General features: G+C 42.7%; 1 protein-coding gene across 1 annotated transcript in view; it reads left to right on the top strand.

Moving 5' to 3' along the window:
* The first annotated feature begins 1,481 nt into the window (after positions 1 to 1,481).
* C4H6orf132 (chromosome 4 C6orf132 homolog) overlaps positions 1,482 to 13,450 on the top strand; it is a 54,805-nt gene continuing 42,836 nt past the window's right edge. The window contains exon 1 of the mRNA XM_077334891.1: positions 1,482 to 1,967. Within this exon, the coding sequence (XP_077191006.1) occupies positions 1,814 to 1,967 (154 nt within the window). The 5' untranslated portion in view covers positions 1,482 to 1,813. The remainder of the gene's footprint in view (positions 1,968 to 13,450) is intronic.

The raw sequence follows: 13,450 nt of genomic DNA on the forward strand, positions 1-13,450 counted from the left end.
CCTTCTATCCCTTGCCTCTGTCTATCTTGCTGCCTTCCAGAGGATGCAAGCAAAGCATTTTCTTTAGTTCCCTGCAGGACATATGAGCTGGTCTGTGCTGCCTACCTGTCACAGGGAGAGATTCAAGTGGCTGCAGTCAAAGCTTTCTCCTTCCTACCAGCTCATCACAGCACAACCACAGATAAGGGAATAGCAGTTAACAAGCTCCTGTGGTTCTGTAGACTCAGGAAGCATCCTGAAACTATTGAATTAGTGCAATAATCGCTGGAAAGTGGAAATACAAAAAACAAACACAAAAAACCCCAGTCAGGGTGATCCTGTTTTCAGTATCCTGGTCATGCATATCTGGGGATGGTGAGTCACTCTCTTCTGTCTTTCTGCTCTTCCCATCTCATAGACAGTGGGATAATAATAGGATTAAAAGGCTTCCATCCATTCTTGTATCGTGAGAAATATTTCTGAATAGGTGAGTTCAGCTTAGACCTTCATTCATAAGTTTTCAGCAGCACATCTCCAGCACCCAGCATGTGTTGCTATTTAAAATATGAATTTGCAAATGCCTAGTGCTGTTTATATATATACAGTAACATAGCATATCATTGAAGGAGCAATGCTCTGGGCCTTTCTAATTTTTGTTGTGGACAATAGTATATTGGCTTGTTCAGAAGTGAAATCCTGGACTGTTTCTTTCAGTTTTACCTCTCCTTTTGTTCACTAAATGGCTTCTGGTCCCTGGTGCTGCAGTGAGGTGACTGTCATAAACACATCTCTCCCTCCTGATGATACAGGGCAATTTCACACTAGGTCTGCACATTTTGGGGGGAGAACCTATTTAATGAGGAAGTAGGATACGTTGACACATAGTAAATGTTACAGTGCTGATGGGACAAGACTGTATTCTTTCTGGAAAAAAGGGCTTCCTTACTGGAAAACAGACTTCTTCCACTCCTGTATCTCACTGTGATCTAATTGATTTGCTGGGAGCTGCTCAGGGGTGGGCAACTGTGGCCTTCCAGATGTCCATGGACTGCAATTCCCATGAGCCCCTGCCATGCTGGCAGGGGCTCATGGGGATTGTAGTCCATGGGCATCTGGAGGGCCACAGTTTACCCACCCCTGCTCAATATGTTAAATGTATACATGAAGGAAGTTCTTAATGGCTATTTCCTGTCTATGGAGAGGCTCACCAAAGTCTACAACTGAGATTTTATATGGAGATAATTCCATGAGTATATGTATAAGAAGATCATGATTTCCTCTAGCACTGTGTGTGCGTGTGTGAAACCTTATATTTTTAAAAAATATGCCTTTAGAAATCCTGTCCCTTATACTGAGCCTTCAACAGTAATGCAGTTTGTAAGCCCAAAGAAATCAGACCCTGACACAACAGGTTGAGAAATTCATGCAGTGCCAATCAGCATTGTGGGTTTTATAAACCATTTGTTTGGCTTTAGCTCAGAAAACCTGGAAAGAGCCTTTTGACCAGGAGCCTTTGTTAACCTTTGGACGTGGCAGCACTTTGGGGAAGACCTTCAGAAGTCCCTGGGCTTAAAAAAATAGTCTGCTGCTTTTAACAATGGCTTATTGTAGCAACGAGAAAAGAATGTGACCGACAGAGCTGCCGTGGGGTGTGGCCAGGTAACAGCAGCCAGCCCTCTACCTGCTCAGGTGGTTCACCTTTAAAGCAGCTGAAAAGGTAGCTGAGAAGACTAGCACCTGCCGGAGCCTCCACTAACCGGTGGTTGAGCAAAGTGTAAATATGTCTTGCTAGAGGGAGCATTTGGAGAATCGCTGGAGAAAGGTAGAAGTCAGGATGAAGAAGCATCACTCTGTACAGGGGACTATTAGCCGTCTCTTTGGGAAAAAACATAGCAGCAGCAGCAACAGTCCGACCACCTCCCTCTACGTCACCAACCCCCCCTGGATCTTCACACAGGAGGTCGCCTCAGACAGCCTGGCACGCTCTGGTCAGTATGGTCTCTCTTTTGTTTCCCCTTCAGAGGCTTGCGAGGGAGGGAGGGAAAAGACCACCGGGAGAGATTACTTGCTTTCTCAGTGTGCAGTTTCACCTGGTCAGTCCCCAGAAGGACAAATATTCAGCCCTGGAAGTTAACTAGAAAACTCCAAAGCGAAGTGAACAGCCGTGGCATTAGTATGGGTGCTTGTTTTGTCAATTGGTTTTCTTTCGTACAATGCCAATAAGATCTGTGAAGTAGCTATTACAGCTGCAGGAAGCCTTTGATAAAAATGACGGGATTAAACAGAAGCGTGTTGGAGCCTGTGAAAGTGCACGAGGAGCTTGTGATCAGTTTCTACAAACAAAGCCAGACAGCCAGCAGGAGTCCAGTCTAGGAAGGGGAATAGTGGGCAGTGGGTGCAGCGGTCGGTCATAGCGTAAAATGAGTAACTGATCCATCAGAGCTTAGTACAGAAATGTCTCCAATTTCAGCCATAAGGAAGCCATAAGAAAGATATTCAGGAGGTGCTTCTGGTGTTGGAAACTGTAAACTAGTTAGTTTTATGACTCGGATTCCTGTCCTGTAATTCGTCATTATGCTATAAAAGCCCAGAGGTTGAAATGGGAGTGAGTGAATGGGGGTCGCTAGGTCCAAATGTTGGGCTATTATTAAGTGTCGTCTAAGAGAACGGGGGTTGTTCTTACAAGTTTAGGGTGGAGGCTACAAGACACAGCTGTTGTTTGACTTCTGTTTGCTTCAACACAGGATTGTGTGGGAATCCTACGCAACTGCTATGGGAACAAACAGGAGTTTTGTTGTAGAGCTCTTGATAGACGGCATCCTTAATGTTTTAACTTTGTTACGTAACTTGTACCCATGTGTAAGTACAAGATAGGTAGTGGGGCTGACTCTGTTCCAGAATTTAGGACAGTGAAACTTTGGATGAAAGGGAAACCTAAGCAGTGAGTGAAGGAGAAGGGAATCACCAAGATTAAATGAAATGTGAAGCTGTGCCCTTTGGCTTGCTTCTTGTTCAAAAGAATGAGTCAGTTCTTTGCTGTCGAAAATGTTCCTCGTTTCTTAATTGCCAAATGTATGCCCTACCTATCTGTCGACACCGAAACTGTTTGGGGCACTAAAATCGGTAAGCCTTGTAGCTTGGCATGATCAGCCTCTTGTCGTTCCCAGTTTGTAGGCTCTTTGCGTAAATGATAATAGCCATGCTACTGGGGACCAAGGATTTCAGGGTGCATCTGGAATCCGACCTCCTTCCCAAGTTGTAGTCCTTTGCATTCTGTATGGCTCTTTTAAGTTTCCTATCCATATTTACTTTTCTTTTCTCAAGACTGTGGGCCTCTTTTTATGAGGAGCTGGGGGGCAGCTAATAAATGTGTCAGCAATAGATGAAAACTGTAGAAGGCAAGTCTTACTATGATTTCAGAGAGAGCACAATTTTTCTGACTCCAGTTTCCACACCTCTGGATCAATTTTTTAAAAAATCCCTGAGTAAAGCAGAATTACCTAGTTTTCCTTTTCACCTCTGATGCAAAAATGTCTAAGAATAGCACAGTGATATACGTGTACACACATTCATGTTTACAGTAACTTTGCTGGTGTGCAAAAGAACGGGAGGCTCCATCTGTGTTGAATTCAGAAGTAGCTGAAGCTGTGCTATGTGAACCCCTCCCTTGTGAAAAACTTCTATAAAGTAGTGGGGAGACAGTATAAAGTAAATTTGGGTGGGGGGTAATCTAAAAGGAAAGAAAGCTTCAGTAGTTGGGGGATGAGGAACATTGTGAGGGATTATAAGCATGGAAATTCTCAGGGGGCTTTATATCTAAATCAAGGGTTGGAACAGTGACAGACAAATAGAAATGTAAAAATGTAAAGTTTTTTTTTGGGGGGGGGGAGGCTTGCTAGTCAAATCCTGATGAGATGCTGTTTTAGCTCTCTTGATTTAAACAGTCTGACTTTACCATGCTCTCCACCTCCCTAAAGAATGTTCTTCTGGAAAACTGTCCTCTGGTCTGTTTACATATACAGTCATGTTATTTATTGTTTCGTGGCGTCCCTCCCATGCAGAACAGTGCAAGTTGAAATCAGCTGCCCCTGGACACTTTCAGCAGACCCACCTTGCCCTGGCCAGCACTCATTGCTGAGACTGCAGGGTTGCAGGGAAGGTTGCTGCAATTGTGGGAATGGCTACTGTCACTGCCAGCCTAGCTTGCACTATACAGATATCCCCAAATTCATGTGTTCTAGGGCCAGCCTCTCAGCTGCTACTTTGACGAGGGATCACTTCGCTTTTTTCCTTGTAGTCTCACCATTTGCTTCTTGTATCTTTCTTTTGCTTGAATTCCATAGCATCCTCTTTAGAGTAGGTCCCTTTTGTACTTTCTCGTGATATAACATGATCCTGATCTGTGACTGCGGCCCTAGGCACTGCTGCGGAGAAGCTAAACCGAATTATTCCAAGTCTGCTCTTGCCTGCCTTACTATTAAGGGCTCATCTTGACAAGAATGTGGGAGATCCATGACTGGCTTACCTGCCTTTCTTAAAATGCAGCCACTGGGTATGAGTGTAATTTGGATTAGGCACACAGTGGTGGGGCAGGTGACGTAAACTCTCCTCTCACAATGTTTCCCCAAGAGAAACGGGCACTCCTCTGCAGCTTTAAAACCTGGAAAGAAAAGCAGGCAGACAGCTGCCTCTTCTGTTGTCCCTAGATAGGGTTAGAAGTTGTCTGTTCCCTCACCTTGCTGGTTAGGCATGTCTACAACTGCTTAGTGCTTGGGCCGGAAATCTCCTGGGAACCTCATGTGCACTGCCTTGATTTCCATGAGGTAAGAACAGCTAGATATTAATGTAATAAATAAACATTTTAGGTGTAATGTTGAAGTTACCCCAAGCTGAACAAGTCCCTTTCCTTGAATGTCTGCAGCATACTTTCCATCATGCTGCATGTGTGAGAAGAGACTGAATGCATAAGCTAGTCCCCACCTTAGTTTTGCATCGGATGAATTGCTAAGTAAACACAGGTTACCCAACCTGAAATGGGTGTAGGCCTGTGGATGTCACTGACTCAGAGATTCTTGAATCATGTACCTGGTGCCTCCCTTCCCCCTGCATCTCCCTTAAAGCTATGGATGCAGTTAGTATAAGGAGATATCTAAACCTCTCATGTGTAAGGCAGTTAATGACAGAAATTGCCCCCTAACAAGTCAGACAGTTAATTATCCATCAAGTACCAATTTCTCAAGAAACGGAGAGATTCTCTTAAAACACATATGGCCAGGGCATTGGGAGGTAGAGTAACTGTCTTTTCTAGATTCCTCATCATCAGACCCGGCTTTTTGTGTCCTTCCCGCTAAAATTATGCATTTTAATCATTTTAATTATTATTGTTGATTAATTAAATTATGTACCTCTCTGGAATTTTTTTCAATGTATTTCTTTTGCACTTTTAGTCTTGGTGGCACACTGAAGAAAATCCTTTTGGGGTTTTTCTCTGCTATCGTAGTGCCCTTAGAAAACAGGTATTTGAGGAAGTAGGCATGCATGCAAAAACTGTTACCCAGAATTAAATTATGTTGGTCTTAAGGTGCCACTGGACTCAAACTTTGTTTAAAAGCAGGCATTTGTGTATTAATGATCAGAAATAATAAAAAAGACTGGAGGGGTATTAATAAATTGCTCTTGACTAGCAAGGTCTATAAGAATACCCCCCCCCTTTTCAAAGAGGTTAAATCAAACGTAAGCAGTGTTTCCTAGGCCCATTCCGCACACATTAGATAATGCACTTTCAAAGCACTTCAGAAGTAGATTTTCCTGTTCTGCACAGGAAAATCCAGCTGCAAAAGGACATTGAAACTGAATTATCCAGCGTTTTCGGAAATAGCCTAGGAACAGGCTGGCTGATTTTAAGAGAAATACATGTATGCCTGTTGCTCACCTATCTCTAGAGTTCCATCACCTACAACAATATATTCATAGCTCTCTGGTTCTCAACCTCTCTGGGTGTCTCTCTACTAGAATAATATATTAAAACTTGTTAAGAAAGCTGCTTTGCTGATCTCTGCTGTTTGTCATTTAGGGCACAAACCTCCAACCCTGAGCACAGGGCACTTCCAAAGTTATCATGGTCAACACAGGGAGCTCTCAAAGTATGAAGCATAATTTCCTGAGTTAGCAAAGGTAGTGGCCTTCCTTAGCTCTTACCAGAAGATTCTAGTGGAGTAAAAAGGAGAAGCTGCATAAGCTGTATTTGCTGGGGTGCTGAGTAAAGGCCATTAGACTTTATTAGACCTATCCCATTTCTTTAAAAAAAATATGGAACTCTTGGTTCTTTTGGGTTCATCTTAGAGCACTCTGTGAAATTGCATTGTTTGGAACCTCTCACTTATAAAATACATTCTGATATTAGATAAGCGTGAATGTTAACTATGATACTTATCAATCTACATGCAGTTTAGGTAAGGTTGTATTTTTCCACTTCAGTAAGACTTGGTTAGCCCTGGGCTGAATCTGCACAAAGCTTTTATTGCAATCCCAGATCGATTAAATCCCTCCCGTTTGCACTGAAATTGATTTCCATTTTGATTTTGGTTGATGAGAATTTTCCATCTGCAACCTCCATGCCTCAACCTGCATCTTTTCACCAGAATATCAGGGAGTACTTATTTTCTGGGATATCTGACTAAAGTGCTCCAGAAGCCCAATAGATGAAAGTGTAGATGTCCACAGCTTCGGATTAACCAGCACTCCTCCCCACCACTTTTTTACAATGCTGTAAATGTATTTACAAAGCACGGTTGTCTCTTGCTGATTGGTCGAATCGCGGACTCAAAAAGAAAGGGCTATCCTTTGGATCCTTTGCTTAGGATTGTTGAAAGACTGATATCATTCCATTATTCGCTGTTTTATGCTAGTCTCCGCTCTCTGCTCACTAATCTGAACATATGAAGCCTTTTCTTCATTTTATGAAGCCTTTTCTTTCTTTTAAAATATTTAAGGGGATTGAGGCATAATATATTCTTTGTCTAAATGGAAACTCAGTTTTCTGGTGACCTCTCCTCCGAACTCCAGCTCAGCGACACTTGCAACCCCCCCCCCCCCCCCGGGCCTCAGCCATGCATTTCCAAGGCTCACTCTGCCCTTGCTATGCATGGGGGGGAGGGAGGGTGATAAGCGCAATGTTGCTTTAAAATGGTGCAGTGGGCGCTTGGTTTCCTGGTAGGGAAGGGTGGTGTGATAGAGGGGAAACTGTTGGTTGCAGATCTCTTACTATGTCCAGGCCCAAATGGAATGGAGATTAGTAAGAATGAATGCGGGAAAAATCATTCAATGCAGAATAGGCCCTGCTAACTGTGTGTGTGTGTGTGTTATGTATTGGCAAGTCACTCCAATTGATGGTGACCCAATGAATTAATGTCTTATTGTTAACAACCTTGTTCAGTCTTTCAAACTGAGGGCTGTGGCTTCCTTGACTGATTTAGTCCATCTCATGTTGGGTCTTCCTCTTTTCCTGCTCCCGTTAACATTTCCTAGCATCAATGTCTTTTCCAGTGGCTCTTGAATTCTCATAATCTGATCAAAGTACAACTGTAGTAACTGTAAAACTCTCCTCCATCATCACTTTTTAGATGAATCTGTTTTCTTTACTGTCCAACTTTCACACCCATACATGGCAATGGGGAAATGCTGTAGTATGAATTATTTTGATCTTGGTTGCCAGCAACACATCCTTACCCTTAATTTTTTTTCTAACTCTCTTGTAGCTGCCCTTCCCATTCTCAGGGTCCTTCTGATTTTTAGGCTGCAATCTCTTTTGGTTAATGGCTGAATCAAGGAATAGAACAATTTCAATTTCTTCATCGTCAGTCTTAAAAATTGTGTAATTCCTCGAGTCATTACTTTCATCTTCTTGGCGTTCAGCTGTAATCCAGCTTTGGCACATTCTGCTTTAACTTTCATCAGTAGCCATTTCAACTCATTACTATTTTCTGCTGGTATATGTGGCATCATGTGCTTATCTCTGATTTAATGCTTAAAACTATATGCCCTGAATCAAGAGGAATTGAATGGGCTCAATACACTGCAAAATTCTTTCTTGCCAGAGACCTTCATAGCAGCTCAGGTTTCTTTTATTTATTTATTTAATTTATTTTTTAGAATTATATCCTGCTGCTCCCAGCAAGCCGTCTTGCAGCAGGTTACAGATAAAACACTACATAAAACATCAATAATAGCCCCTTTAAAAATACCCCCCAGTGGCAACAACAAGCCCTGTAGCCCCTGTGGCTGCTTTCCGGTGTCCAGGAGGATCCCCAAATTTAATCTCATGTTTGTTAATTTAATCTCATGTTTGTAAGAATTCTGTATACTTGAGCCCGATCCAGTGCTGTCATAGAATTCTTTATAGGAATTCCAACATGTGACCTGTCAGAACAATTCAAAGGGTGAAAATGCATTATTGAGTGCTAAGCATGAGAGAAACACTTGTTTTTCTTCAGTCCATGAACTGCTATTCTTGAATAAGAAAGATAAGACAGCTCTGAAGGAACAATCAACATTCTCAGTGGTGTAGAGTTTGTTCAAGTATAATTGAACCAACAACAAGGCAGCTGTCTCTCAAGATGGTGTTTACAGCTGACTCAACACACCAAACCCAGACATGCCTGTATGGATGTCAATACAGATATCATTCCCTTCAGTTCACCAGAGTGCCCTAACTCAGCCTCCCAGCTGTTCAATCGTCTTCACATTCCAGACCTGCTATCTGGCACCAGTCCAGCTCATAATGAAAGATTTATGTATGCATGGGATTTACACCCTATTTTTTTTCAGGAAGCATTGGGGCACTCTTGATATATCATTGATCTTCTGTGCAGTCCCATTTGGGGACTGTGCATGAGCAGGCCTGCCATTGAAGAGGTTTTTACAGCTAAAAGCCTCCAAAGGGCCCTGCATGCTGGAACCAGCAACTTGTTCCCACCCAGGGACCATGTGCTGCAATGCAGCAGCATTCCTTCCCTCAGTTCCTCTTTTGCTGTTGAAGGAAAAGGTTGTGTTTATGGAGACTTCAGTTGTCACAGTTGTGGTTTGCTGTTGGTTTTCAAAAAATATATATGTTGTGGGGCAAAGATGACCCAAACCAATGAACATTACTTATGTCTGTTTTGCTTGGGTGAAGGGTATAACATCTTCACGTGTAAGGCCTGCCACCACTTCACCTCCAAAAGTTGAGGAGATATGGCATCAAAATTTAAGACAACTTGTGGGAGAAAGCCCTCAAAGCTTCAGAGCTATCATCCAAATCAGCCATGGAAAAATTATCCATAGCTGCATACTCAGAACTGACAAAATTAACTTCCCCTCCTGGATTCATGTCACTTCAGATTTGTGCTCCCCTCTGGCTCATCATACCTTGTCAGAATTACCAGTTAAGATGGCAAAGACTTAGACTATGGACAAAGAAAAACACAAATCTATGTCCCAACAGTGTGTTCCTGCCCACACTCCTGAACCTATGCCAGCTCTTCAGAAGAAACCTAGAACTTCATCTCTGGGCCCAAGATCCCCTCCAGTTTCAGTTTCAGATAGAGAGATAGAAGCTGGTTTACCAGTGGGTCAACTCCCACATTATTCATATCCAGAACAAATGGAAATGGTTTCATGGCCTCATCCTCAACCACCTGTGTGATGGCCATTACACCTGTATATGATCCCTCAAGGTTATCTTGAGGAGTGGGGTGACAATGCTGCTCACCCTCACTGGGTGTCCTCTTATCCACCTTCAGCAATAATGTCATGTAGGCCTCACTTACCTGTTCTTACTGTGAGGGTAATAGACTTTGCTATCCAACACTACATCAGATGCAAGCTCGGATGAGAAAGTGGGTGAGCCCCTTCCGGCCTCTTCTACAGAAGACTTCCATGTGAATGGGGAACAGATGGTTTAATCATTGGAGACAGAAGTGGTTATGTCTCAATGCAAGCCAAAGGTCAAGATATGAAGTTACCTCTATTCAGAGTCACTGGGCATTATTCCATTCCTAGTATTAGAGGGGCATAACAACTGTGGAAAAACTTGCTTTAATCCAACTCACGTCTAGAAGTGGGACATTTTTACAGAATTAAGAGCCCTTTAACTACTTAACAACACATCCTTTATCATCTTGTTTGACGACTGAGAAAATGCAACCTAAAGGCTCTAATCCCTCATCCAAATCATTTATAAAAATGTTGAACGACCCAGGCCCCGGGTCCGATCCTTGGGGTACTCCACTTGTCACTCTTTTCCAAGAAGATGCTGAACCATTAACAGTACCCTCTGGGTACGATTTGTCAACCGGTTATTGATCCACCTGACAGAATTAAGATCCATAACACATTTTACCAACTTGTGAACAAGAATATCATGTGGAACCTTATCAATAATCAGACGGCGAAGTCACTAGTGGTGTCTCAACTGCGCACTTCCCAGTTCAAGCACAGAATGTTTGTGTGGCAATCCTGGCAATTACCACTATGCCACCCCCTGGAGCCCCTATATCCTACTTCTAAGCTATTTACTTCACACCAGAGCTCACAGGGGCATAAAGGTTTTAATCAACATAGTCAACCCACCAACCACCCCTATTGATAGAGGCAGTACCTTCTCAGAACGCCTGAAGAAGTCCTGTTTAGTTCCATCCCAGAAGGTACAATTTATATGTTGGATTCCATAGTGGGAAACGGCTTCTTGCCTCCTGACAGATTGCAAGCCATTTTTGTTTTGATTAGACAGTTTAGATTGAACCAATTCCCATCAGTTTGGAAAATCACTTGTCTTTTGGGGTATATGGCTTCTACAGCAACACTTTTGCCCTTTGCCAAGTTGTATATACGGCCTGTACACCTCTGGTTTCTATCCTGTTAGAGATCAGATTGACATGCCCAATAGCATAGATGTTTTATTCCCAGACCTGTTTTCCATTCCTAGCCATTGGGGCATTCTCATGACAGTTTATCCCAGGGTATTTAATTTTATTTATGTATTTATGTATATATTTATTTATGTATGTATTTATTTATTTATTTGCCGCTGCTCTCAAAAGTCTTGCGGCGGTTTACGGAAATACATAAGAACAATAAAATCCCATAAAAACCACTAAAACATAAGTAAAACACAATATCACGATGGCGGATAATAAATATATAACCCACTCTTCTCCCCCCATCCAGCAAAGGTCTATTACTCTTTAATCAGGGAGTGAGGGACTTAGTTGGTTTCAGTGTAGATGGAGGGGATATAATTCCAGGTATGTAATCCTTACTTCAGATTCTTCACTTTTGGAATGGGTCACCTATTGTGTAGGTGTATCTGCATGAGATATATGGTCAGAGGATGAAAAACAGCTTCATATTATTCTGTTGAAGTTATAAACAGTTCATAATGCCCTTAGCTGGTTTTCAGATATCCTACAGAACTGGTCCATACTTGTCCAAACAGACAGTACTGTTACAGTGTTTTATATAAACAAGCAAAGGGGGCACAGGGTCCAGGAGGCTATGCCAAGAAACTACTCTGATATGGTTCAGGGCATCAAAGCTCAATGCATCCATTCAAGCCATCCATATTCCAGGAGACTTGAACACAGAGGCTGACAGACTGAGCAGAGCAGGAATGGTCATAAATGGTCTATAAAGACCACCTACATGGAACTGAGGAGAACTGAGAACTATAAAGACCACTACCTGGAACATCTGGGGGGTCCCAGAGGCCAATTTGTTTGCAACAATAGAGAAGAGGGAGGCTGCAAGATTTTGTTCTTGAGTGGGGAAAGGCATAAGTTCCCTATAAGATGAGTTCCAGATTTGGTGGGAGAGGACTCTTTTTAAATCTGTTTCCTCTGTTTTTACTCCGGGAACCAGGAAGTCTTTGAACTGGCACCCAGCCAATCAGGGACAGACTGCTTTTCTCCTTCAGCGGCTTGATCAATTATACTGAGTTATATCCGCTCCTGGATATCACGGGGAACAGGTAGGGTTACTGCAGCTCAATCATGCATGTTGCAAGAGGGAAATTTAAAGTGCCCGAAAATAAAAATTGAAATCAAATTCAGTGTAGATGGCGGGGATTTATTCAGACTGGGGGTGGATAAAAAGCCCCATGCAGACTCTGCCCAGGTCCCACATATCCCAAGATATTCTGCTTGTCTTTTTTCCTGCGCCAAGCTCTGAAAATGAGTGGCCATTGTGCTCCTTAGATGTTAGAGAGGCCTTATTATTTTACCTTAAATGAACCCTGCAAGTTCAAAGGATAGATCACAGTTTGTATGTTTTGCTTGTCCTAATAAAGCAAGGAGGGCTTCATTTCAAACTTTGTCCAGGCTGATTTTACCAACTGTCAAGGAATGCTATGGTTTGGCCAGGTTTCCATGCCCATTAAATTTTCAAGACATTCCACTAGAGCTTTAAGCTTCTTTGGCAGCTTTCTTTGATGGAGCACTAACTAGTCCAGAATGCAGCTACCTGGGTTCTCACAGGAATATTTGAAGGACTAACATCCAGCCTGTGATCCAGCAGTTGTACTGGCTTCCAATAGAATTCCAGATCAGGTTTGGGGTAATGGTACTTACCTTTAAGGCCATCCCTGGACTGGGCCTGGCATAACTGAGGGACCACCTCTCAGCCTATGTGCCCTGAGGAGCATTCTGCTGTGCAAATACCAACCACTTTGTGATCTCTGATTCCAAGGATATATGTCTGTCCTCAACCAGGGCCAGGACATTTTCAATTCTGGCCCCCAGTTGGTGGAATGAGCTCCTAGAGGAGATCTGGGCCCTGACAGAGTTCGTTCAGTTCCACAAGACAGGGATCTTCCACCAAGCTTTTTGTTGGGGTCAGTGAGCTTTTAACAATTAAGCCCCTCCTCCATGAAGGTACCTCATGCTAGAAGAAAACTCAAATCTTGAGGCATGTCCTAGCAATACAATGAAAACTGCCAGACAGAGATGTGGTTTTAAGTGGCTTTATAACTTCTACTAATTATATTTTAATTTAATTAATGTAATTAATTACTGTTGTATTTTATTCAATCATTGTTAAAGTATATGATACTGTACACTGCCTTGAGCCAGCTTGCTGGGAGGGCAGTAGATAAACTGAACAAATATATAAATTGATGGAGGTCTGCTGAGCTGCTACTTGGTTGTCAGCAACACATTTATATGCTTTTATGCTTTGGATCTTCAGATGAGGCAAGATGCTTGAGTGGGGAAGGCAGTACTTCATTTATTGTTCAAGTTAGGAGAATAATCCCTACCACCTGGTGAGTAGCTTGCTAGAATCTCCAAGTGGCACTGCACAGGAGATCGATGATAAAAACAAAGCTGCAATTACCTGTAAATGTTGTTCATCAAGTATCTTCTGTGCAGGCATACATACCCTCCCTCTTGCCCCGATGCAAGTTCTGCTTTGGCCATGCTGGAGGTACTGTGTGGGAGCA

The sequence above is a fragment of the Paroedura picta genome, chromosome 4 (genome assembly GCF_049243985.1).
Source record: "Paroedura picta isolate Pp20150507F chromosome 4, Ppicta_v3.0, whole genome shotgun sequence".
Taxonomy (NCBI): domain Eukaryota; kingdom Metazoa; phylum Chordata; class Lepidosauria; order Squamata; family Gekkonidae; genus Paroedura; species Paroedura picta.